Source organism: Caloenas nicobarica, chromosome 7 (assembly GCF_036013445.1).
Source record: "Caloenas nicobarica isolate bCalNic1 chromosome 7, bCalNic1.hap1, whole genome shotgun sequence".
NCBI classification, from domain to species: Eukaryota; Metazoa; Chordata; class Aves; order Columbiformes; family Columbidae; genus Caloenas; species Caloenas nicobarica.
This window is the reverse complement of record NC_088251.1, coordinates 27455436-27480424: the sequence shown is the minus strand read 5'-3', so window position 1 is coordinate 27480424 and position 24989 is coordinate 27455436. Positions and strand designations below refer to the sequence as shown.

General features: G+C 39.0%; 1 protein-coding gene across 1 annotated transcript; it reads right to left on the bottom strand.

The window, feature by feature from the left end:
* Nucleotides 1-1866: 1866 nt before the first annotated feature.
* LOC135990830 (rap1 GTPase-GDP dissociation stimulator 1-like) lies at nucleotides 1867-23689 on the bottom strand. Its single transcript, XM_065638925.1, has 12 exons — nucleotides 23581-23689; nucleotides 22608-22730; nucleotides 22324-22449; nucleotides 19606-19734; nucleotides 17815-17940; nucleotides 17022-17165; nucleotides 12606-12740; nucleotides 9356-9481; nucleotides 5423-5562; nucleotides 4414-4540; nucleotides 3215-3343; nucleotides 1867-2000 (listed from the first exon to the last, which is right to left on the bottom strand). The coding sequence occupies exons 3-12, from the start codon at nucleotides 22442-22444 to the stop codon at nucleotides 1867-1869; spliced, it is 1311 nt and encodes a 436-aa protein (XP_065494997.1). The 5' UTR covers nucleotides 22445-22449; nucleotides 22608-22730; nucleotides 23581-23689.
* Between the last annotated feature and the right edge of the window lie 1300 nt (nucleotides 23690-24989).

The window sequence follows — 24989 nt, the reverse complement described above, 5'->3', positions numbered from 1 at the left end:
AAATTTTGTCTGCTGCTTTGACCATTGTAACATTTCTATAATGCATTAAAACCTGATTTTAGTTTTAATAAGGTCAGAGAAACGTTTAACCAATAACTAATGGCTACATTAGAATAATGCAATATCTGGAATTAGATACTCTGGAATGCTGAGGCTGGATCATTTCTGGTAAGAATGATGTAACTTGAATGTGGCTATTTGGTGTGGGTATATAGAACTTGTAATACATCCTGATACATCTCATACTAATGCCTGGTTTAAGCACAGCCCCAGATCTTATTCTGAAATTGTCTGAAGCTATTTCTCATTTTGACATTGGAAATGTATAGGATGCCCATATCACTGTGCTTAAAGCTAGAGGAAACTGCACATGGTTCAGCTCTTGTTTTTCTTTTCTCCTACTATGTGGTCAAAGCCAGCTTGCGTGTTACCAAGTGTCTTGTCTGGGGGCATTTTGTGAAATCCCCTTTCTTGAGAATACTCCTGAAAGGGATACTTGGTGGTGAATGTAGTGGGCTAAGCAGTGTTACAAGTTTTGCAAGTGGGAAAGTATGTGCAGGAACAAAGTTGTAATGTTTGTTGCAGACATAAGCTGGTGATACTCAAATTGTTTGAGAACAGGAGGCCTTGTTGACTTTTAAGTATTCCCTGTCCAAGAAAATTTTTTTTAAAGGTTAGTACTTCTCTTTCTTTTTTTCTCAGTAGCTTTTACTGCTGGCTGGGGAAAAAAAAAAAAGTCATTGTTCCATAGCTCTTCAGTATCTACCACTACAGGGTTTTGAATTTGATCTCCTAGGTCTTGGCAACATGATTCTGCAACATACTTGGAAGTGCTTTAAAAAGTTCCTACAAGAACAAGTCGTGCGATAGATCGTGTTCTTTTTATCAAGTGACCGTTGCTAAATATGAAAGATTTCTGTAGAAATACTCAGAGACATTTGTTTTACTACAATTTTAATAATCTGAAGTTAAACTCAGGCTCTCTTATTAGAGATAATTTAATGAAATTCCAGCTGCCTCCAAATCTTCACACATGCCCACTTGTAATTTCTAACTAGCTTTAATTAAGTACATTGTCCAAGCTCTGTATGGACATTGCATTTTCTTGGGAAGCTTGCTTCTACCGAGTCTCTTTTTAGGTTACAATAGCTGCAACTCTGAAATCAGGGCAAGACTGTGACCTCAAATACTTAAGAATATAGATTGTGACACTAGCAGGTAAAAACTCAGACATGTTTTAAAATTGGAAATTGAAGGGGGAATTGGTTTAAAGGTACAGTTTTGTGGTGGTTTTGACATTTTCAGTTGACAGATGGGCTCACAGTTTGATTCCCAGTGTGCAGAGATTGAACTGGTACCAGTTAGCCCTTTGTATTGTTTTAAGCTACAATCCTCACCTAATCTAAAACCTCATTCTTTCAGATTGCATGATATAAGCTTGAGGTTTCTTTGGTAATGATTTTGAAGTCCTGTTGGTATAAGAAAAAGTTGCAAGTGATATCCTGATTTGACAAAACCAAGCAGGTTAAAATTGTTTTACAGAAGTGGTAATTGATGCTTCTCATATGATGATTTCTAAGACTACTTGCTTGACAGGCCCTGTTCCTACTGCTGTGTGTTAGTAGCTCAGTGAGGAGCAGCAGTGATGCAAGTACCTGCAGGCCAATTAGATGAGCAAATGAGGTTTGTGTTTTGTTTTGTTTTGTTTTTTTTTTTTGGATGAACAGCTTTAAAAGCGGGAGCCGTACCAGTGCTTTAGTAGTGTCATGTAGCAGCATGACAAATGCAAGCTGGTGTTGGAAAAGCTGGTGTTGGATTGTGTTTGCCGCAGCAGCAGCGCAGGGTTGCTATGGAGAAGAAGGGAGGCTAGTGGGGTGTCTCTTCTCTCAAAACCTGTAACGTCGTGACTGCTTCCTTGACCACATTTACATTGCTGTGACTGCAGAGTTGTTCGAGGGTTTCTTTAATCTTGTCCTCTTCTATTTCTTGTCTCAGATCACCTGAATGGGAGATGAAATGCTGACTTAGTGCCATGACATGGCATAGTGGCTCCTAACAGTTGTAAGATAAAAGTTCAGAGTACTTGCTGTTTAAAATGAGCTGCTGTAATTTAAATAAATTTCAATAGATACCCTTTTACCCTTTGAAAGCATTGAACAGGTAAAGACTTTTTTTTTTTTTTTCCTCCTGTTTGACTTCCAAGAACTGATTGAATAGAAGAAGAGCACTTTGAAAATACAATACAGGACAAGTTCCAGCTTTTTTTAGCCTGTGTGCTTTTTGTTAGCCTTTCGTATTAGTAAGACTCAGCTCTTAATGCTACAGTTAGTCTATGAAGTGCTCTGGAAAAAAGTCCTATTGATCACACCGGTTGTATCATTACTCTGTATTAGCACTGAAGGATGCAAATGCTTATTGGTATTCCTGTGTTGCTACAGGGTAAAAATAGGGCAAAATCCAGCTTGCCTGCCAATGACAGGGTGGCTCCAGGATTTGAAAGGCAGCTCCCCTTGTGGCAGATCCTTGCCTGAGCACAAGCATTTTCAATTTACATGATTTATGTATTAAGATGTGAGAAACTGGCATGAGATTTTGGACTCCTGGTTTCAAGGTGGTGTTTTGAGTGGTGCCACACCTCCAGTATGATCTTGCTTGAAGCATTTGAAGTCTTCCCTCACCATGGAGTGAGAAAAACTGAAATCGTATCCTTTAGGTGTTTTACTAAAAGTTGCTGTGCAAAGGCAGCATTGCTAAAATTTATCTTGGCTGCTTATTTGCTTACAGCTTAAGGCAGAACAAACATGTGCCTGCCTGTGGAAGATGGTACAGACTCTTTATTTTTTTGAACACAAAAATGCTGTGGTACGCACAGGACTGGGGACTGGCAGACATCCGTGCATGGTGAATTTGGACAAAGATGTCTTTATTCCAAGGCTCTAATTTTGCTATTTCAGGAATTGATTATGCCACTGACTCACTAGAATAAAGCCTTTTTTTTTTTTTTTTTTTATTCAACTGATGGTTTAGTCAACTTTTCATAAAGAAACAAACTACTTGACTGGGATTTCTGATGATCAGTAAAGAATGAACCTCTTCAATATCCTTTACTACTCACTGACTGCACATCGCAAGGAGCATATTTCGGTAACAGAAAACACTTGTTTTCATCACAAATATCCATTTTAAATTGTCTGTGATGAACGGATGAAATTACCTGAATTAAGAAGACTGCACAAAAGACCCATTGAATTATATTTCACCTCAGGACTTGTATTATCGTCTTGCAGAAGTTTGTGTAAGCTTTGAACTAGCTGTGATTCCTTAAAAGATTCTTCAAGGGTTTCTGAAAATAAACAAAAAATACTTGAGTTGTTGCCTGAAAAGAAGCTAGAAAGTGAACGTGCTTGCTTTTTAAAAGTAAAATTCCTGACTGGCTTCATTTCAAATTGGCTGTACAGGGATGTCTTGGGCATCTGTTTTCTGTACTGGAGAACTTCTATATTTTCTTTACAGTGTTTTTTCACTGGCCCCATTCTGGAAGACAAAACCTGTGTACTATAGATTATATAAGATCACTTCATAATAGATTAAAATTTGCAATGATCAGTGCTAGAAATGTTGATTCACATTAGTTGCCCAGTTGAGTTTGGGAGCCTTAATGGTTGACCAAAGAGTAAAATGGACTCTTTACTGTCTTACTTGATGGTATAGGAAATTCCAAATTTCCAGGTGACTATTTCTTTTCAATTTATCTTTTGATGTATGTAGATTTCTGTGGTTTCTGTCTTTATTTTTAATAAATTGAGACCTATTTTCAAATGTGATCAATCACATGGGAAAAATGTGAAAACAAATGACACTCAATCTCTCTGAAAACTAGCTCAGTAGAAGTAGTTCAAACCTTTATCGTTTTCTCACTTGTTTCATTTTCAGCTTCTACAAGACCATTTTGTATATGCTTCTGCTTTTAAACATCTGCTTTCTGAAGATTATTTCTTCCATTTATAGTCTTCATTGACCATTCAATCCATCATTTGTCCTTAATGTTGTCTTCATTTAGACTTTCTCATCCTTTTCTCTAGTCTTTACCTTTATTTTCCTTCTGTGGTGTTTGGAGTTTTGTTTGTTTGTTTTGGTAGGTTTCTAGCATCGTATCATGCTATTTAACAGATTGTGCTTGTCTATACAACCTAATCATTTGACTCTACCTTAAACAAAAAAAATCTTCAGGCTATTCCTGAAGCCTGTTGCTTTTGTGATCTTCTGGGTGGCTGACCTTTGTTTCATGGTGAAGAGCTGAATCTAGATGAGAATCATGCTTTTTTCTTAGATGTTATGTGGAATTAGCAGCATTACAATGTTTGTTAATAATTGAGGATCTAGCACAGATAAATGGTTTTAGGGAAAAAATACCTAAATCGATTGCAGATGCTATTGCCAGGGCATCCAGAGCCTCATTCTGCAAGGCAGCGTGTTTGCTTGTTGTCATGGAAACCAGATGCTTCACTCCTTGTGCCTCTTGGATGGCTTTGACCACTTCCTGTTAAAGGAAAGGTAAAATATCACAGATGGAAATCTGAGCTATGAATGAAGACAGAAATGAGATTGCACTCTTAATCCTCTGAATTAATGGAAATTTGCCCGCTGCAATGCAAACCGAAATTTGAAGACTAGAGATAACATTTCTTTTGGCAATACACATCTGTGTAGGGCTGGTCTAGTTTACTTGGAATATCAATACTTACAATTATGTGTATGCACGTCTATAAGATAAAATAGATATATTTTTGTCTCAAGAGTTTTAGTTTTACCTTATTCCTACTTTCATTTCTAGTCTTCAAACTAGCAGAGATTCATCGAAGCCTATGCAGATGGTATCTACTTTTTTATCACTCCCTCAAAGTAAAGCACAGTTGGGATGCCTTGTGATTAATAGCAGGATTTATGAGAAACAGCAGCCTGTTGTAACATGCCAGCAGATACAGATCACCCCAGATTCATCAATCACTAGGTAGGTAAGTGCATTCTTGGAGCTCCTGCAGCACTGACATTTGCGACAGGTCTGGGTGGGTTTTGCCATTTTAATTTGAAACTTGAAACTAACATTTATGGAAATAGAAAAGCTTTATCTGCTTAGTGTTTGTCAAGCCTTACTCAAGCAGAGTAGGAGTTGCCAAGTGATAGTAAGCAACCATGTTGCTCCCTTCTGGGCAATATCTGTGCCTATGGAGAGCACTGCTTTCCTGCTCACCTCGCTCTTACTGGTATTGAGGCAGACTAGAGGGGTTTTTAGTGTGAACTTTCATGTTTTTAATGATAAAGCTGTATGTGCTATTTAATATTTAATCCCCAGCTATATCAACAAGCTTTAAAAATTACACAAGGATAAAGCAGGAACATCTCAGACCAATAGCTCTCGTACTTGGGATCTGTTGTGACGCAGGATGGATGCCAGCAGCCGATGTGCTTCTCCACAAACACCGGTGTGGTCATTAGCATTGCACCACTGCACCAGTCTGTTGAGCAGCATGGGGTCTTGGCCCAAGATTTCGGCTGCGTCAGCTGAAGAGAAAAGCATCATCAGGAGACATTCAAAGTCAGACTTCTCAGTCTTTGTCACAGAAATGTGAATGTAGAAGTGGCCAGGACCACTGGACTGAGCTCATTATCCTTTAAGAGCTGTAACTAAAGCATCGGGCTTTTAAGGGATCTTGGAAATCTTTACCTGAGGAATGCCAGTTGTGTTAGGGCAACTCTTGGAGGTGAAGAACAAAGTAAGTTGTTCTGATAGACCTATCTGTTTTAAGAGGCTGCTGAAGCAGGGCTTAAAATGACCAGCTTGATGTTTTTGAAAGCAAAATTTCTGTTGCTATATCGAAGTCTTCATGAGGATAGTCCCTTTCCAGTTTGGCTTCTTGCACTTTGAGCCCTGCACAAATATAATCTTGGGCTCTTCAGAGTCTGTTCTTGCTGTCTCAGTGCTATTGTGGTTTAACCTGGCAGGCAGGTGAACACCACACAACCTATTTGCTCACCTTCCCCTTCCTCCCTGCCCTTAATGGTGATAATTACTGTTGGTAGCACATAGGAAGCTAGATCTTACTACAGAATTGTAGTGTGGCTGTAATTGCATGTCTCAAGTCTTAAAAAGGTGTGTTGAACTGTGTATTAGGCATCATGGAATCTTTCAGTTATTTGATTCTGTTCAATAGTTAAGAATTTGAAATTCTGCATCTTGGTTCAACTGGAATTTTCTTTGGAGTGAAGGGTACCAGGAAAAAGATTAAAAAAATAGTAATGTGCACAACTTAAGCTGTCTTTTTGTAGGAAGGGAGTGCTCACCCATTTGGCTTTGAGCACAGAAGAGCTGTTTAGTAAACTGCTGAACCGTTGTTCCAACGTGTTCCAGTTGATCATGGACCGAGGGTATAAATGCACAGCACTGCCAGCTGGGCACCAGAGGTAGCAACTGAGAGGCGAGAGTAGTCATAGGACAGATGCTCACTTTGGATATAAAATTATTCTATTTGCGAACATATACCATGGTTATAAGATTTAATTCAGCTTTAGGAGTATCATCTAGTTATGTTTAATTAAGGGGTTTTCTTGTTGACTTCATTTTGGTCGTCTTGAGTCCTGGCCCATGCCTGCCTTCCATCCCTTGATGCTGGAGGACAAGAGCAGATGAGCATCAAGTGTGTGTTGTGTGCTCTGAAGAAGGAAAGATGTGGTAGGGGCCTTCATGGGAAGTGTACTTTGCCTGGGAACAGTTATAAAGGCTTTTTCCAGTCTTTTATCTCTCTCTTTTAAAATAATTACAGGCCTGAAAGAACCAGGGGGATCCCTGCTCCTTTGGAAGTGAGTTCAGAAACAGAGAAGCGTGGGGAAAGGCCTGTATGGTTTTAAGATACTGAGAAGTTTGTCTCTTGGAGCTTTGCTGACTTAGGGAAGAACCAACATTAACATCTGGAACAGAAGGGATAGGTTTGGCCGATCAGGGCATCACCCTGCTCCTGTTTCTTTACCTGTCCCTTTCTGTGTGTATTGCATTTATTTTGGGATATTCTGGAAAGAGTCAAATAGAGTGTGCATTCTTTCTCTTCTGGGGAGGGAGATGAGGAAGGACAGATGCTTCCTTTATTTTATTTGTCCAGTACACTAAGGAACACTCCACAGGTCAAAATCCCACAAGGAATCTGGGATTCTAGCCTAGTTGAACATGTTTGTTTTGAGATAAGAGTTACTTGTTGTTGCACAACCACCTACATACTGCCTCCTGTAACAGAAAGGCTTTTGTTTCTAGGTCAGATGTTACATGTTAGTCTGAGGAGATCATGGTAATCCAGTTTAGTACAGAAAGCTGGAAGAGGTAAGAGGGTGGTGAGTGGGACCAGTGTAAGATGTTTGTTCAGAGGAGGCATCTTGACCTGATTTGACGGGGACTTCCTGATGTCTACCAGCAATAGAGCTCTTTGAGATAAAACCCAATTAGTTGTTATTAACAGGAACAGGAGGACCTTTTAACTTAGGGAACACCAAATTTGAATAAATTCTGTGTATTGAACTTTTAGTTGAACTGAAAGTCTTTTGGCTGTTCACAAGTTCTTCTGTTCCTTTGAAGCAAAATAGTGGAAAACCAGGAGTTAACGTTAATGTCTCTTTAGTGTAATTAAGGTAATGGATCTGACTGCAGTTTTCTGTAGTTAGAAAGAAACCCACTTCTTCTAGTCTGTAGGCCTCAGCATGCCCCGTGATTGTTAGAGTAATTAATTTATGCTAGATAATGCAATTAACTAATTTAGTGTGGACTTCTTAGTAGATGTGTATTCGTAAGATTTTCAGGCTGAGTTAATTAAGGGCAATGTTAGCTCATGGGTAAACAGAGTCAAAAGTAGTTAAAGGTGGGAGAGTTGTGTGCTCATTGGGAGGAATGGATGAACACTGAATATCTCCTACATCTTGTTTTTCTAATTTACACTTTGATATCTCTGTTTTCTGATTCAGAAGTTGTAACTTCTTGTGCCAAATTCTAATTTCATACTAGGGCTGGTAAATAACATTGAGTTAAAAAAAAAAAGCCACAAAAAAACTCCCCAAACTCTACAACAATTTAGTGTTTGATAACTCAAATCTGTGTTATTATGATGTCTCAATTTTAAAAGCTAAATGGTCTCCCCTGTCACAGTTCAGCTATAACTTCAGAGAAGTTTTATTACTTCCTTCAAAATCTGAGAGGAAGAAGAGGTGAAGTTCCTGTATATCTTCCAATGTCCATTTCCTGCCACGGTGAAATAGGTGAAACCAGCTTTTTACTGGACTGGAATCAGTGCAGATTAATGAGTGCTAGATCTAAATTTTATATCGTGCATATTTATTTGGAAAAGGATGCAAGCAGCTGCCATATCAAAGTGATGTCTGCAGTGGTGTAAATGAGGGCAGCATGAAATGTAGGAGAGCGGGGCTTTTTTCTGCTTCTGTATAACTAATGAGTCTATGATTGTCATTGATCTGTACCAGCTGTCAGTTCCCATCACAAAAATGGTCATAACTTTTCTGGTCTTGTCCTATTTCTTGTCATTCCTGCACGACAAGGTGGTCTATACTGATCGGTGTTTTAGAGCAGCTGCTCTATGGTGATACGAAAGAATTAAAGTTCTTGTTAAAAGAACAAAACCCCGCAACACTCTGGTAAGAAGCTAGGTAAGTTTAAGGATAAATTAAGATGTTGTAATAAATCTTAATTCTGATGTTGTGCACTTTGTCTCTCAAAACTCAACTCTATGTATAGAGTATTGTTGTCTTTGCATACCCACCTCTGTGTAAAACTGCATGAAGTGCAAGTAGATAATTCTATATTTCAACATGCAAAGTAAATTCAACATGTGAGCCACAACAAGAAGATAAATCTGGCTGTGTGTATAGAGAGACTGGGTGACTGGTAGAAACTAATTTCTCCAGCCTCTCTCCACCCCAGCTCCCTTTGATCCTTTTATATTCGCCAGTTCTTCTATTGGTTTATGATCTGGCACTGTAAATCCTTAGCCTGTTTCTTTTCCATCATGCTCATACCTTGCTGGTGTATCTCTGGTGGAAAACATCTTCCTTTTAGGCCTTTGCCATTTCTCACTGAGGATTCTGACACTGGTTTATTTTCCATCTACCTCCATGGCTGACTGGGTCACTATGGAAGGCTTGCAGCCTCCGGCAATTATCCGTGTTGGAACCTCTCCGGATTGAATGGAATTAGGTTAGCAGGACACTTAGCCTGTAGTCTCCTTGCATATCCGTTGACTTGCAAGAGGAGGGGAGGAATGGGGTGTACAGTTGACATCAGGAAACATGATGAATTCCCTACCTTGACCATCTGCTAACATCCGTAGTGTTTCAAGAAGTTTAAACTGTACAGGAGGCATCTCTGACCTTAGAAGTGCCTGAATCCGTTCTGCCAGACTTTCCTCCAGCATTTGAACCTTGTTAACAACTAGAAAATGGGGAAAAAAAAACCAAAACGATGTGAAGCTTAGTAACTATAAAGCATCTGAAAATGCAGATATGACGTAACAGTTGCTCTGTTATGCTCTTAGCAAAAGGTCCAACTTGTTAAAGTGCTCAGAAGTGAAGCTGAGACTACCCAACTATTTAGGCTGCTTTTTTTGAGCTAAAAACTTCCTAGGAATGGCTGTTATGCTCTTTGAGTTACTTTGGATCTGTCCTGCCTGGAGTGAAGTACATAAAAGAGGATGAACACAGCATTATTGTTTCTTTTCCTCTTTCTAGTTGTAATAGATTATCCATCCACTTGCCTACTCACATGAGCAAGCCTGTTTGCTCATCTTAACCGGGTGGCAGAAGTGATTTATTTAGCCATATTTCTTGAGAATGAATTTTCTTCTTGTGTTTGAGCTCACTGATCCCCTGTTGTTAATGCCTTTGTTTCTGTGCTTTCCTCTTCTAATTCTTGTGTATTTGCTCCAGTCACTAGAGCAGTAATCCCTGGTAATAATCAGAGGCTTGTCTGGAAAGAGTCCTAATGCTGTTTAACTGTACTAGCAAAAGCTGCTTCCTCCAGAGCAATTTTCTTCCCATCTTGTGCGTGCCTTTTTGTGGGGGGGCGGAATGACAGGACAGTGACATTAGGGAGACAACTGTCCTATCCCTTCCTCCTGTTGGGCAAATTGAGAAGCAGCCACTGTTAAGTAAGTTGCTCTTAATGGCCTTGTTTTTCAGTGGCACAGGCTGCCTACACTCACTAGAGCATAATCACCTTTTTCAAATTTTTTTTATAAGCACCCGTTCTCTTTTAAGATCACTACTTGAACTGAAGACTTTCCCTGTGCCCCTTTTCAAGTGTTGGCCTGTATTTAATTAATTTTATAATTTATTTGGATTTGCACTCAGTATTTTTTTACAGGTAGCAGACTATATTGTTGAAAGTGATAGTTTGTGTATTTCTGTAAATAATGTAGTATTGTGAGGGACTGTCTAACAGCTTCCATATTCTCATATGTTTGCAAATTGAAGAGGAAAAAAGCACAGTGTAGGAATAGCGTTTTAAGTGCTGTGCATTGCCCACACATTTAAAAAGATCCAAGATGGTTTGTAATAGACTTGAACGGAACAGATAATCAAAGCAGACTCTGTATTGATACACTGATACTTTATAATTCAGAGTTAAGCCTTTTGAAGTACAGCTGCAAAGAGTATTAAGATCTGCTTGTACTATGTGTAGCCGGCAATGATATAGGGGTGAACTTGTACGTTGCAACCACATTTTTCTGGAGTTTTAGATCCTGTCATCTTTGCAAGATCATCTGCATTCATTGCTTTGTTAAGGAGCTCCCAAGGAACGCCTGGGCTCGGCACTGCAAAAAGTGGCCTGTGGTATCTGAGGAATGGGTTCTGTTGTGAGTTAGAATGTGATCGTCTCTGCTTGTTGTCGAGGGAAGCCATATCGAAGTTGCTGTCTTTCAAATGAGATTAATTGGTATCTCTGCTGCTTGTGATCATTAAGTCCTATTGTACATATTGCAGGAGTGAAGTTAATGAGAATTAAGCCTGGGACACACCAAGGCTTATAGGAAAAAAGATCTTTTTCATTCTAATAAAGATAGTTACGTTTTGCCCACTTAATTACTCTCCTAATTTCAGCAGGATGGTTCTCTGTGATTTTTCATGATTCTGTGATTATATTCTAATAGCTCTGTGTTAGGTCGTAACTGATGTGAGATAGCTGGCATGCATGTTTGAAATGCTGTGCACTCCATTAGCACCAAAAAGGAACTTGCATCTCTTCACAGAGAAATAAAATATACATAAAAGCAGTGAGGGGCTTATGGTGTGAAATATGATTATTAAAATACTGAATAGACAGACATGGCTGGCATGATCCATAGAGTGTGATAAAACTATAAGCCATACTAAATAAATTGAGAGCATATCAAAAATAAGTTAAAAGAAATAGGTGAAGTTCTGAAGAGAGCTATCTGCAAGAAGAAATTAGGGCGTATTGGGCTTTAAAAGGAAGTAGTGGAGGCAAAGTATTATAACAACTAGTATATTCTGGGGCTCCCACTTGTTCAAAACAATGGTTGTGTATAAAACTGTTCAACCAAGCATGCTGGCTAGCTTATGTAATAAAACTGGCAGATGACTTCAAGTTATTTTCAGAAAAGAGCATTGCCGTCATGCTCTTCTCTGGAATCCTGTATAGCAGTGTAAGGACTGCATTGCAGGGTGCTGTGCTGTTAAGTTTCTAGCAAAACATTTTTGTCCTGAATTGCACTTTCACATGGAAACAGTAAATTTGAGATGAGAAGCAGCACAGTTTTCTGATTGTATATTAACAAAAGATCACAAGAGTAGAATTGTAGAATAGAATAGTTTGTGTGGGCAGGGACCTTCAAAGGTCATCTAGTCCAACCCCCTGCCGTGAGCAGGGACATCTTGAGCTAGATCAGGTTGCTCAGAGCCCTGTCCAGCCTGGCCTTGGATGTCTCCAGGGATGGGGCATCTACCACCTCTCTGGGCAACCTGGGCCAGTGTTTTACCATCCTCATTGTAAAAAGTTTCTTCCTTACACCTAGTCAAAATCTCCCCTCGTTAGTTTAAAACCATTACCCCTTGTCTGTCGCAACAGGCCCTACTAAAAAGTCTGTCCTTATCTTTCATACACGCCCCTTCTAAGTATAGTAATTTTTAAGTGTGTTAAAAAAGGCCAAATTTGCAATTAATATTTGCTTTATAGAAGGGGAACAGATTTGTGAAATCCCTACCAGCTGTGATGTGATAGCTCCACCCCATACTCTGTATCTTAAGTTAATAACCCTGTTCTGCATTTTTGTCTTGAACTGCTGTGTGCTGTTAATATGAAACCATTTCAGTAGCTGGCAATGAGATCACACTTTATTATGTTTAGTCCCTTTATGTAGATAAGAAGTCCTGATGAATTATTCAAATATATGTCTCTGCAGGGGGAAAAAAGGTCAGTTGCCCCTCAAAATACAAGGAACTGGAACTGGTGACTTGGACAGAGCTGCACAGATCTCCCTTAAATGACCCATCTTTACAAAGAAGCACAGCAAGTCAATTGTCCTCAAACTCTGTACCTGGTATAGCAAGGTTTCGAAGTGCACTGAGTGCAGCATGTTGAACAGAGACGTCTCCACTCTCTACATGTTTCTCCAAAAGATCCAGAAGCTGATGTATGACTCCCAGCTGTACCATTCGTACACAGTTGCCATCTGAAGAAAGAGGCAAAACCAAGCAGGTGAGACAAGAAACACAATGATAGAAATTAATCATGCAAATTGAGAATTGAAGGAGTTTTTGCCTTGACTGTTTTAATGGCTTGATAAGATTGAGACTGTAGCTTCAAATCTCTAGAGACAAGTGGGCATGAGCCCCCTATGAACCAATGCTGAGACACCTTCTATTAAAGCTTAGCTTAAGAGAGCTTTCCAGGGACAGTCACTGTCAAATTCAAAACCATGTGTTCTCCGGTCAATTTCTTCCTCAATACTGCTTTATTTTCCACTATATATGTGGTGGAATACTGGTGGCATTTTCTGTTTCTCCACAGGATAGACTTAATCCTCCAGTTTTCCTATTCTACTAGTTTAAGAGACTATTGCAAGACCAGTGATCTTATCCAGCAGTGGTGAGTCTGATTACTAGTTTTATGCTGCTGTTTTTCCTTGTATTCAATCAAGTAACTTCTCATTAAGTAATCAGCAAAAGAATCAGGCCTAGGTTTTTATTACCTGTTCTGAGAAACTCAGTTTCTGAAATGAGAAGTCTAATTGTGGTACCCTCATATGAAGCTAGGAAAACATGAGCTGACCTAGAGAATTCTGATCTGTTTAATGCTGATGAAGGAGCGAATTTGTATATTCCAACAACTGCCATTTTGCCCAATACATGCTCTGCAGTATTTTGTCAGTGCATGTCTGGTATGTCCCCCTCTCTCTTTGAGAACTTGCTCTGCAGAGGTGACAGCCCTTTTGTTACCAGAAATTACATAGCTCACCTTGATGGGAAATGGGAAAGGGTTCTCCTAAAGAACGAAAGGAAACCTAGCGTATTATGGTCTGCCTTCTTCATGAAGGAAGTGTTTTGAAGATGCCATTTGGCAAATATTTTTCTGTATTCTATGCAGTTTATTATACCTCAAAAGAAGCATATTCCTGACACCAATCAACATTTCCTTATTGCTATGCTGTTACCATGTGAACGCTGTTTGTTAAAACTTGGCAAAACAATGTGAATGCTATATAGGAAGACCACATCTTCATCTGGTGTAAACAGTTATCCGTGGAACTATACAGACTTCATACAAATAGAGAATCTGGCCAAAAGTAGCTTTAGGTGCTTCTCATGGCACTAACTGCATGCCTAAGATGTACAGACTTCTAATTTTTTTGTGTATACCACTTAAATGGCTCTAGGAATTTTAACACTCTTGCTGGTTTGAATGTTATATCCACCCCAAAGCAGCAGAAACCTTCATGATGTCTTTTGAACCAATGCCCTCTATTCCTTTAGTCCCTTAGCATTTCCATTAGTAGAATATTTTTTCATCTGTATCACTACATATGTTGAATAAGAATTTGTCAAATGCTTATAAAATGTAAGTAGATGTTTTCGTAAGAGAACTGTCAGTCTGAAATAGTTTGAATTCTACTCACGGGAAAATCTTTTGATATCAATTTATGCATATGCTTCCTCTAAAACTGATGTGCTTGCTTGTGATTCTTCAAATGTTCTCCTGCCTTTTCCTAATCTTTGGGGTTCAGAGTACATGATGAAAATTGCCCAGTCCTCTCTTAGGAACAGATTCTCTAGGAACAGACAATCTCTTTTAGTCTGACAAAATTTTACAGCAAAAATACTTTGATCTTCATATAGACTAACCTTAATTTAACTTAATTTCTCTCTTCCCCTCACCTTTCAAGCCAAAGAATGGCAGAGCATTTTCCTTTTGTAGTAAAGCACAAATAGGCAGAAACCATTAGTGGTTGCCTTGCTTTGATTGTCACAGAGCTCCAAATTGGTTCTCTCTCCTATGGATTTTTGCTTGGATAGCAGCAGAACCTACAATTTAATGGCTCATAGTTAACGTCTGATAGGAATAGCCACTTTCAGAGCTGCAAAAGCTGTCTGTCATCTTTTCACTGCCTCAGAAGTCATTTGATGCTGAGATCAGATTTCTATAGGATTTTTTTTTCCTACTAGATTAAAGGCTGTGCATATATCAGTGGTACATCCTGCGGCCTGAAAGAGATTTTTCATTTTTTCCATATGAAACATCTAATGGGGTTGTGGGGGAGTTGGAGGGAGAACAGTGAGTGACAAAGCAAGCCATTCAGCTGAATAAATTGAACACAGCCAGTTTAAAGGCACCAAGGGCATTTCTGTGGCCTTTGTAGAACTGTGGTGCACAATGACTGATTCAGAGCAAGGTATAACACCCAGAAGAAAGGGAGTCTGGAAAGGATGGGAAGGATAGGTGGGAGATGGAGAGATGTGTGTATGATAGTTTGCTTTGGGGGAAAAAAATTATATATATATATATATATATATTTATATATATATATATATATATATATATTTATATATATATATTTATATATATATATATATATATATATATATATTTTTATATATATATATATATATATATATATATATATAAAAGAAAAGGCAGACAAAAACCTTCCGAACCCGAACAAAAAGTAATAAACAGATACCACAAAAACAAAACAGGTGAGACTGACTAGACCAGCTAAACATTCAGGCAGATGTGAGGAGATCTTTTATGATAATTAGTACATATTAAGGTAATTAGGCACATACTAATGCAGAAAGGTGAGCAGTGTTGAAAAAGCTCCTTTGTGTTGATTGAATTTGAACGCAGTACAGTAGCTGTCAGTAAGAAAGGACAGAAAACATGGTGGAGTATCTTGTGCTGAGAGATTCAGCACAGTATGCCTTCCAGGAGTCTGTTTGTAATAGTCTCTCTCTGCTTCTGTCTGCATAGTAGTATTAAGGCTGATTGCTTTGTATAATAGGAAAATGTGAAAGATAAAATAGCTGTCTTGAGACTTCTTTTTACCTCGATGTGTCTGAGTAACCCTCCCTTTCTAAAAGTGACTTAAAACCTAAAACATCAATACCTGTATGTTGGGTTTTTTTTATATTTCTGACAAATGTATTTGCCATGAAACACTTCCAGAGTCTCCCCTCTAATAATGTGTGACTTAGGAAACAACAACAAAAAAAAGAAAACAGTGTGAAAACTTGCGTACCTGACCAACCCATTTTTCACAACTTTGTCACTCAAGCTACTTCAATATTATTAGCATCTCTAAGGTATGCAAATCTCCAATCTGCAGAAAAGCAAGAATGTCACTGGTTCAGAGCCAGGGAGCAATGAAATCTAATAGTGTTTCCTGTTCTCCACTCACAAACAGTGGCTTTCCATCTTTGAGGGGTAGAGAATAACCAACCTCACCATTTTTTTGTAAAATTAGCAACAACCATTCATCCTGTCTCTGTAGCTGTGTGTGTTTGGATGTGATGCAAGTACCAGCATTCTGGGAGATGATGCCACATCCCTTAGCAAAAATCTTCTGCATGTACTTATTTGTAGCATGATAAACGGAGAGAACGTCTCGTATCTGTTTATAATTAGCTCTGAACTGTTCTGTCTGTCTCTAGGGAGATTTGAATCAGTGACTTAAAGATTTTTTTTTTTCCCGTTAATAATTTAAGACCTTTAAGTTGTTGATTCCTTTGGGATTTGGGATGGTGGGATGTAGTATAAGTGTCCAGCTCTTGATGTTTGATTCTTTAATCTGTATTGCCCAAAATACAACATAGCAGGGCAACCTAAACTAAGTTACTATTAGGTCTAGCCTTTTGTGTTCTTCCTGAAGTCAAATACTTGGTGAAAAATCTAGGTCACCAATATGTGTAGTCTGTTTCTAATAGATATGTAGATAGATGCAGAACTTGCATTACAAGGAAATTCTTGCATTTAATTTGTTAATCCAAATACTCAAAGTATGTGCATAGGTTTGGAATAGTGAATGAGGAAACATGAGTAGTTCAATACGATGTGAACTTAATCAGATGATTAGCTTTAAATTTAAAACTGGCTCTTAGGCCAGCTTTGAAAGTAGACTGGGTGTGAACTGACAACCACAGGTACAGTTACGATGGCCTGAAGTTCTTGTGCTTGTGTTTGTGTTCTGTGCAGGAGCAGTCACAGTGGTTATTACATGACTTGAGACAACATATGTATATGCTTGAAGGGAAACATGGCAACATGAGCACTAGGGTCCTATAAAAAGTGAAAGTGTGGTGTCTGAGAAGAATTCCCCTAAGAATTATGAAACAGGTTGCAGATGTGTCCCTGTTAAGGAAATGAAAGCAACAGAAGCAGATGACAAGTCCTCTGCTAAGGGGACTTTTTAACGTTGTTTCTTTATGTATTTGGACCATCAGTATTCCCTTTTTTTTACCTCCAAGAAGCAGAGAGACAATGAGATCTGATGCAGCTTTCACAATGCATGTATCTTCAGCTTGTGAACTACCCTGGAGCCTCAGCAGGATCTCGGACAGCACCTCTTGCACACCTGCCTCTACCAACTGCACTTTCAGAGCATCTGTAGGGATCAAAGTAAAAGCACACAAAAAGCTTCTTCGGTCTTTGTTCAAGTGTTTCAAACTAGGAAGTTAAATCATTAAACTTTAGGCAGTGTTTTTTCCAGGTACAGTCACTCTTTTTAGTTTTGTTTTAAGAGACTATCTGATGCTAGGATAACACCAAGGCAGAGTGAGCAAAGCTTCTGCTTTGTTCTTTGACTTTTCTTGTATTGCCAGTCAGGAGTTTTCACGTGTTTAAAATCTGTATTGGGCATCTAGATATTTTTAGCATATTAATTTCAGTTCTTGTTACACCACTGCTTAAAGTAGACATCTTCTGTGATGTTTGATTGTCTCTTTCTTTTTTTTTTAATTAAAAAGACCCAATCTGTCTAGTCTGGTTTCCTGTTACACAGCATAGAGAATGAGTTTGAATCTGCTGTCTTATAGATGTGGAATGTTACTCTCTCCCTTCTGTCTTTGGTGCCTCACCTATTAAGCTTCCAAGTCTTGCTCAGACCAGGAGTTCTTACGTTCTTGTGACTTCTTTTGACTGGAAGGATTGCTGGCTCCATTAGTAGAATCCCATGGCAAACTCAGAACCCAGAGCTTAGGCTAACTACCAGTACCTTGTCTCCCCTCATTCCCTGAGGCTGAAAGGAGCCTTACCGTTTTCTGCAAGTGCTTGGAGGACCTCAAAGACCATTTCTAATCTCTCATGGTTGTCTGCTCTTCTCAGTTGTTTCACCAGCTGTTCAGCAACTTTTGTCTTGCTTAGAGCTTCCTTGGCAGTATCTGTATATGTGATAGTCAGGAGTTTGAATGTGTGGTGGTTTTTTTTATCTGATTGAATGTTAAAAGCATATCTTACCATAATCTGAAATGAGTAGACACTGCTTTGTTTTTGACACTGCTTTGCTGCTTCTGTTATTATAGTGCTGTCCAAAGGGATGGAAGTGTCTGAGACAGCAAAACTCTACTCCATTCCTTCTCCCCTCTACTACTTTCTTTAACACTATTTTTGTGTAACTCCTGTAGCTATGACCCTGTAATGAAATTGCCCCAGTGGCCAAGAAGGCCAACAGCATCCTGGCTTGTATCAGAAATTATGTGGCCAGCAGGACGAGGCAAGTGATTGTCCCACTGTACTTGGCACTGGTGAGGCCCCACCTCAAAAATGAACACAGGATTTGGGCCCCTCACGACAAGAAAGACACTGAGCTGCTGGAGAGAGCGCAGAGGAGGTTGACAAAGCTGGTGAGGGGTCTGGAGCACAAGTCTGGGGAGTGGCTGAGGGAGCTGGGGCTGTTTATCCTGGAGAAAAGGAGGCTGAGGGGAGACCTGATCGCTGTCTACAACTGCCTGAAAGGAGGTTGTAGCATGGAGGGTGTTGGTCTCTTCTCCCAAGAAGACTTGGCAGTGTTAGGTTTACGGTTGAACTTGATGATCTTTAAGTTCTCTTCCAACCTAAATGATTCTGTGATTTGAATAGCTGTCAAAATAATCCTGACTTAATTACATTTGTAGTATGATTATTTGATATATCAAATGGGGGTGTGCTGGTTTGTAGTAGTAGTATGTTTTCTGCCCTGATTAGATGGTCCTAGTCCTTCTGGGATCTGCAAGATGTATGTTAAAAAGATCAAATTCTTTTAAAGCTCACTGTGGTCTGGCATAGAACGCATTTTAATGGAATATGGTATTAAGGTAAGAGATCTATAAAGGGGAGACCTCACTGGAGGATGATGTAACAGTGTGATACCATACCCCCTACCCTGCCTCTCCCCCTAAATGCAGGAAGCCTTAGATCAAATTATACAGTCAGACCATATACAAAGTGTGGTAATATTTTTATACCCATCTTTTTCTTCCATCAATACTTACAACTTGTCTAAAGTAGGAAAGATGTATTCTAAATCAGTGGAGATGCCTTTGGTTTGAAAATTGTGTAAGTGAAAAGGGAAGATGTTTCATTAAGGTATATAAACTTAATTGTTAAATAGAAATACATTTTTCATAAATGAGTATTTAATGTAGCATCTGAAATAGCTGATACTGTCAGTTTACAACATGAAGTTTTGCCCTCTATACTTTTTTTCTGTGTCAAAAGCTGTCTATTAAATATTAATTGTTTTAATATAGTACCAGCAATTGTTAGTACTCCAGGAAAGAGTAGTTACTTCTCCAACACAGATGCTGTGGGCAGTCCTTGATTAGATATTAGTGTTTAGAAAACAACATAAAACCAAACAAAACCAAAACCAAACAAAAATCCCCCAACAAAACAAAACCCACAAAAAATCCAACCCCCTCACCCTGCAAATAACCCAACAAAAATAACAAACCCGCCTCCTCCAAAAACACCACCACCATCATCTGTGGGTATTCTGCATGTACATGGAGAGGCAGTGACAGTTTGAAGATGATACTTTGCTCCAAGATACAAAAACATTTACTTACCAAGGTCTGCAAGATTACATAAGGCCAATAGATCAACATGGACAAGCGGTTCACTCTCTGCATAATCGGTTAATATTCGGACTAGTGATGTGATTACTCCTACCTTCACCAGCTGTTCCTGAAGATCCCCTGGTAACAGTAAGCATAGAAGTTTAAAGGTGTTTCAATAACAAGCAGTTAAATCGGTAAAAAGGGTCCAACTGAGATGCTTTGCAGCCAGATAATCTGCTGCTTTTTCACACTCTTAGAATTTGTACAGCTTTTGTGCTGTGGGTTCAGGCTAATGCACGTGTGTAGGAAATGCAGGTTCAGGACAGAGTTTTGCTAAACCTCCTGGTTCTAATCTGACTTGAGGAATTAAGCCACTGTAAAAAAAAAAAAAAAAAAAAAAAAAAAAGTGGGGGCAATTGCATGAGCATATCATGCAAAAGGAGGCTGAGGGGAGACCTGATCGCTGTCTACAACTACCTGAAGGGAGGTTGTAGCATGGAGGGCGTTGGTCTCTTCTCCCAAGTGACAAGTGATAGGACAAGAGGAAATGGCCTCAAGTTGCACCAGGGGAAGTTTAGATTGGATATTGGGAAAAATTTCTTCATGGAAAGGGTTGTCAGGTATTGGAACAGACTGCCCAGGGAAGTGGTTGAGTTGCCATCCCTGGAGGTGTTTCGAAGACAAGTAGATGTGGTGCTTAGTGACATGGTTTAGTGGGACTTGGCAGTATTAGATTTATGGTTGAACTTGATGATATTAAAGTTCTTTTCCAACCTACGTGATTCCACGATTCTATCTCTACTACTAGTGTGACTTCTAAAGCAAATTCTGATGGACTATAGCTCTTGGTATGTATCTGAAAATTGAGCAAGGAACAGACAGTCGGCTTATTTCTTTCAGGGAATGGGAATCTTAGCCTTATTATCCTATGGCTTCGTTTGTTCTAAAGGGCAAGGAGATGGAAGGGACTGGAGACTCAAGATAAAGCAAAGCCTAGTGACAAGTCCGCTTTCGGAGATCAAATGTTCTGCCTTGTATAGCAAATGTCCCTATACCTGCTTTTTGCATGTTAGAATAATGACTTTTTTTCCTTAAAAATTTTTTTTTTTGCAAAACAAGGCATTTTACCAATACCTGCGCTATTACAAGATACCACTGAGAGAGAGCGATGACTTTAAAGTTGATATAGGGGAATCATCCTCTTCCAGTTTTTTGAATGTTAGTTGCTCAGCATGTAGGGAATCTTCAATTCTTGAACTCAAGGTATCTTTGGAATTTTCATAGGCTGAGTAAGGTTGTTAGGCAGGTATAAATTCATGTTACTTAAGGGGAAAGTAAACAAACTACAGTAAGTAAAAATTCATTTGGTCCTGGTTCTAGTATACTAACTACAGCTGTCTCTATCCACATGCAGAATTGCTGAGGGAAACACTGGTAACTTTTCTTTCTGTAGTTTGTCGTGTAATGAACAAAAGCTTAATCTCTAAAATGATTTTGTGAATGCTAAGAACTATCAAACGCAAAGTTGGACAGTGGAGGTTGCTAACAGTGCAGTGACCTTGCTTTTGCTGAAAGTGAGACTGCAACTTGGATGACAGCATGTGTGACAGACACCGGAAAGCGTCTGGGTGCTATTGTGGCATATACAACTGTAATTCAGTCAGGGAATCACTGAAGTTAATTTTTCTGTGATGTATTTATTGCTCTGTTTAGTAATATAAACCATGAAAGCGTGCATCTCAGTCACAGCCATCTTGTCAAATCTGTGCTGGGCCCACCTTCTGGCAGAAGTGAAGCACGTTTGCAGTAGGGCCATGTGCTGCATTAATGCTGGCGTACGGGAGTTGCATGACCCTTGCATGTGATTGTGTGGAGAAGTTGTTTTTTAAACTATTAAGTGACATTCCTTGGCAGATACATCTACTTTGCGGGGCAATAGTAGAATCTATATCGGGTACCTATCGTGTTTGGATTTCATAGGAACAGTGCAGGGAGGCAAACCCATAGCTTTCCAGATAAAGCTACACAGGTCCGCACTGGAAAGATAAGGGAAGGTCGATTGAAGTTAGAGGGGAAACGGAGAGAAGATGCTGGGGGAAAAGTTATGCATTACATCCAGTATGCAATAAATATTTTTGTTCAGTCTTAAACTGTTGATGCAAGTAAATGAAGAGGGTTTAATTTGTGAGACCAGAAAGCAAGGTGTAGCGTGTTGGCTTTATTGAAAAATCTGGAGCACAAACATCTCCTATATGCAAGGAATGGTCCTTGCAGAGGACCGTTCTTTGCATATATGGATATCTCAGTATTTTTTAAAGTATGTTTTCAACACACTTCTTCAACAACTTCTTCGCTTTATAGGTGCTGTTATTACTTTGGAAGAAGACTAAGCCGTTCAGGATTTGGGCCCAAGGCAGTTCTGCAAAATCAAGATATGTATGAAGCTCTGCTACTCTTGTAGTTGCAGAACAGTTCTGACAAAGATATATCACCTTGAAGTAAAAAAAAAAAAAAAAAAGAAAATAGGGGGAAATCCAGAGTTTAGGAAGTGCTTGGGATTCATTCAACCTGGTGTCTGTGAGCTATATGAATTGTATATCAAACTGGAGGGTGAAGTGCATTGGGTGCTCAGGTCTTATAAAAAAAATATGAGTTACAGGTTACAACGCCATGTAAAATAATACCTTATAGCTAGGGAAAATAGGACTCAATGAAGGCAATACTTACGATTATCGTAACAGATGCGGCCAATAGCCCTCCCAGCATGAAGCAACATTTCTTGGTCTGTGCTCTCCAGCAAAGGTATCAAAGTTAGAACCAAATTTGCTTCGATGCATGGTTTCTTCATTTCCTCTGTGTAGGTAAAGGACAGGGAGTTGTGCTTTTTTTTGCCATGTTGAAATAAAACAATTGCAAGACCAACAGCTGGTAGCCATGAAACAAAACTCAAGCGGAAACATGGAGCTAATGTATTGTAATATGCCCTGTAGTAACACTGTAGTACAACATACCATTCTTGGCTATCTCTGAAATCACGTGGGCTGCTTTCACTGCACATCGTGGATTGCCCTTCAGGATTTTTGCCAAGGTTGTGAAGATCCCACTCTCTCTGAGTAGGCTGAGGGATCGCTGCTCTGTAATGATAGGGGTGTTAACAATACCTGCAGTAGATTTGCTCCTGGTTTATTTACACGTTGCTTTATTTTCTAGTGTTCTGAGTGGATATCTGTGGGATCCAAGATTCTGATGCAACAAGGTACTTAAAGGCTGTCTCAGTCTAAATGTATGAGGATAGTCATCTGAATTGCAGCAAGCGTAGTTCCAGCTGATTATTCTGCTTTGTGCTGAATCAAAGCACAGGTGGCAAAGCAAAGAGGAAAGCAGTTTCATCTTCTCTGACTATAAAAGGATGCTTGCATAAGGGATGGGAAGTCAGGGATTAAGATTCTATTCCTGAGCTATAGCCTAGCAATTAATTTTGTACATAGGCACAACATCTTTTATTAGATCAGCAATTAGAACAGTCAATTCCCTTAGCTTTTCTTCATCAAAAATATGCCTAATTGTCCTTAAGGTAGTGAATCACCCTCTGCCAGGAGATTAAGATAAATGCAGGTTTATATCATTTCAGGAGAATGTGCAGAGACCTTAAAGACTTTCTTATAAGGAGACTAGGAACTACTTTTTAAATTTGTGACCTGATAAGGAAGGGTCACCGCAATTTAATCCTAGGAGTTTGTTTTGTAGTAAATAGAACATTAAATTTGAAATTTCCATGTAGCTTTGGTTGTTTTAGTGACCAGTAGCTTTATCTGGTCACAGGTAGATTTACAAGTATACAAAGAAAACAGAAAAAAGCAAAACAGGCTGAGGACAGCTATAGTACCAGCAGCAATCACTTCTTGTAATACAGATTATCATGATAGACAGAAACGCTTTCAGATTGTGCAAATGGTTAAATAGTGATGTGGAGTGATACTTAGCTATCTTCAGTAAGAGCCAGGAGAATCCCATTCAGACTTTCAAGGATCTGATCTTCAGCTTCTGTGCCATCGCCACAGAGCCCAAGGTACTCCAGGTGCTGACTCAGGGTTTCTAAACAGAATGGGATAGAAAACTGTGGTGAGCCAGTATGGAAAATATTTTGAGTTCTTTCTTGTATTTCTTTTCAGTGACAATGTCTGACCATAAGATCATCTACTGAAGGGTCCAGATCTAAATATGCTCGTTAAATAATTCTTTTAATCTAAGAGCATGAGGACAAAGGCTTGGGCCACTTCTCAGACAGCACATAGCTCTTGTACAGGCATAAATATGCAGAGAGAAATTCTGTCTGGAAAAATAAATTAACACAACTGTGGCAGAGTTTGAGGTGGGAGGAGAGAGAAATAATTAGAGAACCCAAATCAAGCCTGTCATTTCTAAATACCTCTTTATCATAACAATAGTACTTGCAGTTCGATAGTGGCTGGTAGCAGGCACTGAAAGAATGCGAGAATGAAATGGATACAGTAACATGCTTCTGCCTTAGTTTACTGCAACCCTGGCCTTTAGAATCTTACCTAGCATTTACATCAGTGTGTTTAATATTTTTTGATGGACTTTCGTTCCATGAATTTGTTTAATTACCTATTTAAGTTAATTCTTACTTCTTATCTCTACAGCACATTGTGACATTAAGTTCTACAGTCTCACTGTTGTAAGAGGAAGATACTTCCCTTTATTTTATAGTATCTACCAAAAAGCTCAAAGCTAATGGCCCGTGAGTTTCTGTAGTAAAAGAATGAACCCTCACTATTTGCCTTTCCCATGGTTGTCAGGATTAGATGGATTTTTATCATATCCCTCCTTTGTAATTCTTCTGCCAAAATTCATTTAATATTTCCTCTACAGAAGCTTTGGTAACTTACCTCAGCCTCTTCCCAGTTCACTTTTATTCTTTTTATTTTAGGTGAGGATTTAGAGTTCATAAGTGTTTTCAAGATACAGGTGGACTAGGGATTAAAACAGATTGTAATGTTGATTTTCTACTCTTTTAATCCTTTGTCTATTTGAGAATGAATTTTTTTCAGCTATTCAAAATGACTCAATCTCTTCTGAGCAGAGGGAGTTAACCTAGACCCTACCATTGTTCATAATTAGGCCATCTTTTTCTCATGTTGTTCTGCATTTGCAGCCACTGAATTTGATGTACCTCTTTGTCCCAAGTCTTACAGGATAAGATTTTTCTGCAACTCCTACAGTTGGTTTTAATTTTGAGTGCTCCAAATAATCCAAAAACTCTTACCATTCTGCTATTTCTGGATAGCGTATGAATATACTGAATGACAGGTTCCAGCAAAGGTAGCCTCTACTAATTATGGCTCTGTATTGCGAAGCAGTCTTTTTTCTGC

What these genes read in the sequence shown, in the direction of transcription:
- LOC135990830 (XM_065638925.1), bottom strand. Translation starts at nt 22,444, where the DNA reads ATGAAGAAACCATGCATCGAAGCAAATTTGGTTCTAACTTTGATACCT. An exon ending in ATGTAATCTTGCAGACCTTG is followed by an intron (nt 17,941 to 19,605) that starts GTAAGTAAATGT and finishes TCACATATACAG; the next exon opens with ATACTGCCAAGGAAGCTCTA. An exon ending in TGTCTCTCTGCTTCTTGGAG is followed by an intron (nt 12,741 to 17,021) that starts GTAAAAAAAAGG and finishes CTCTTTCTTCAG; the next exon opens with ATGGCAACTGTGTACGAATG.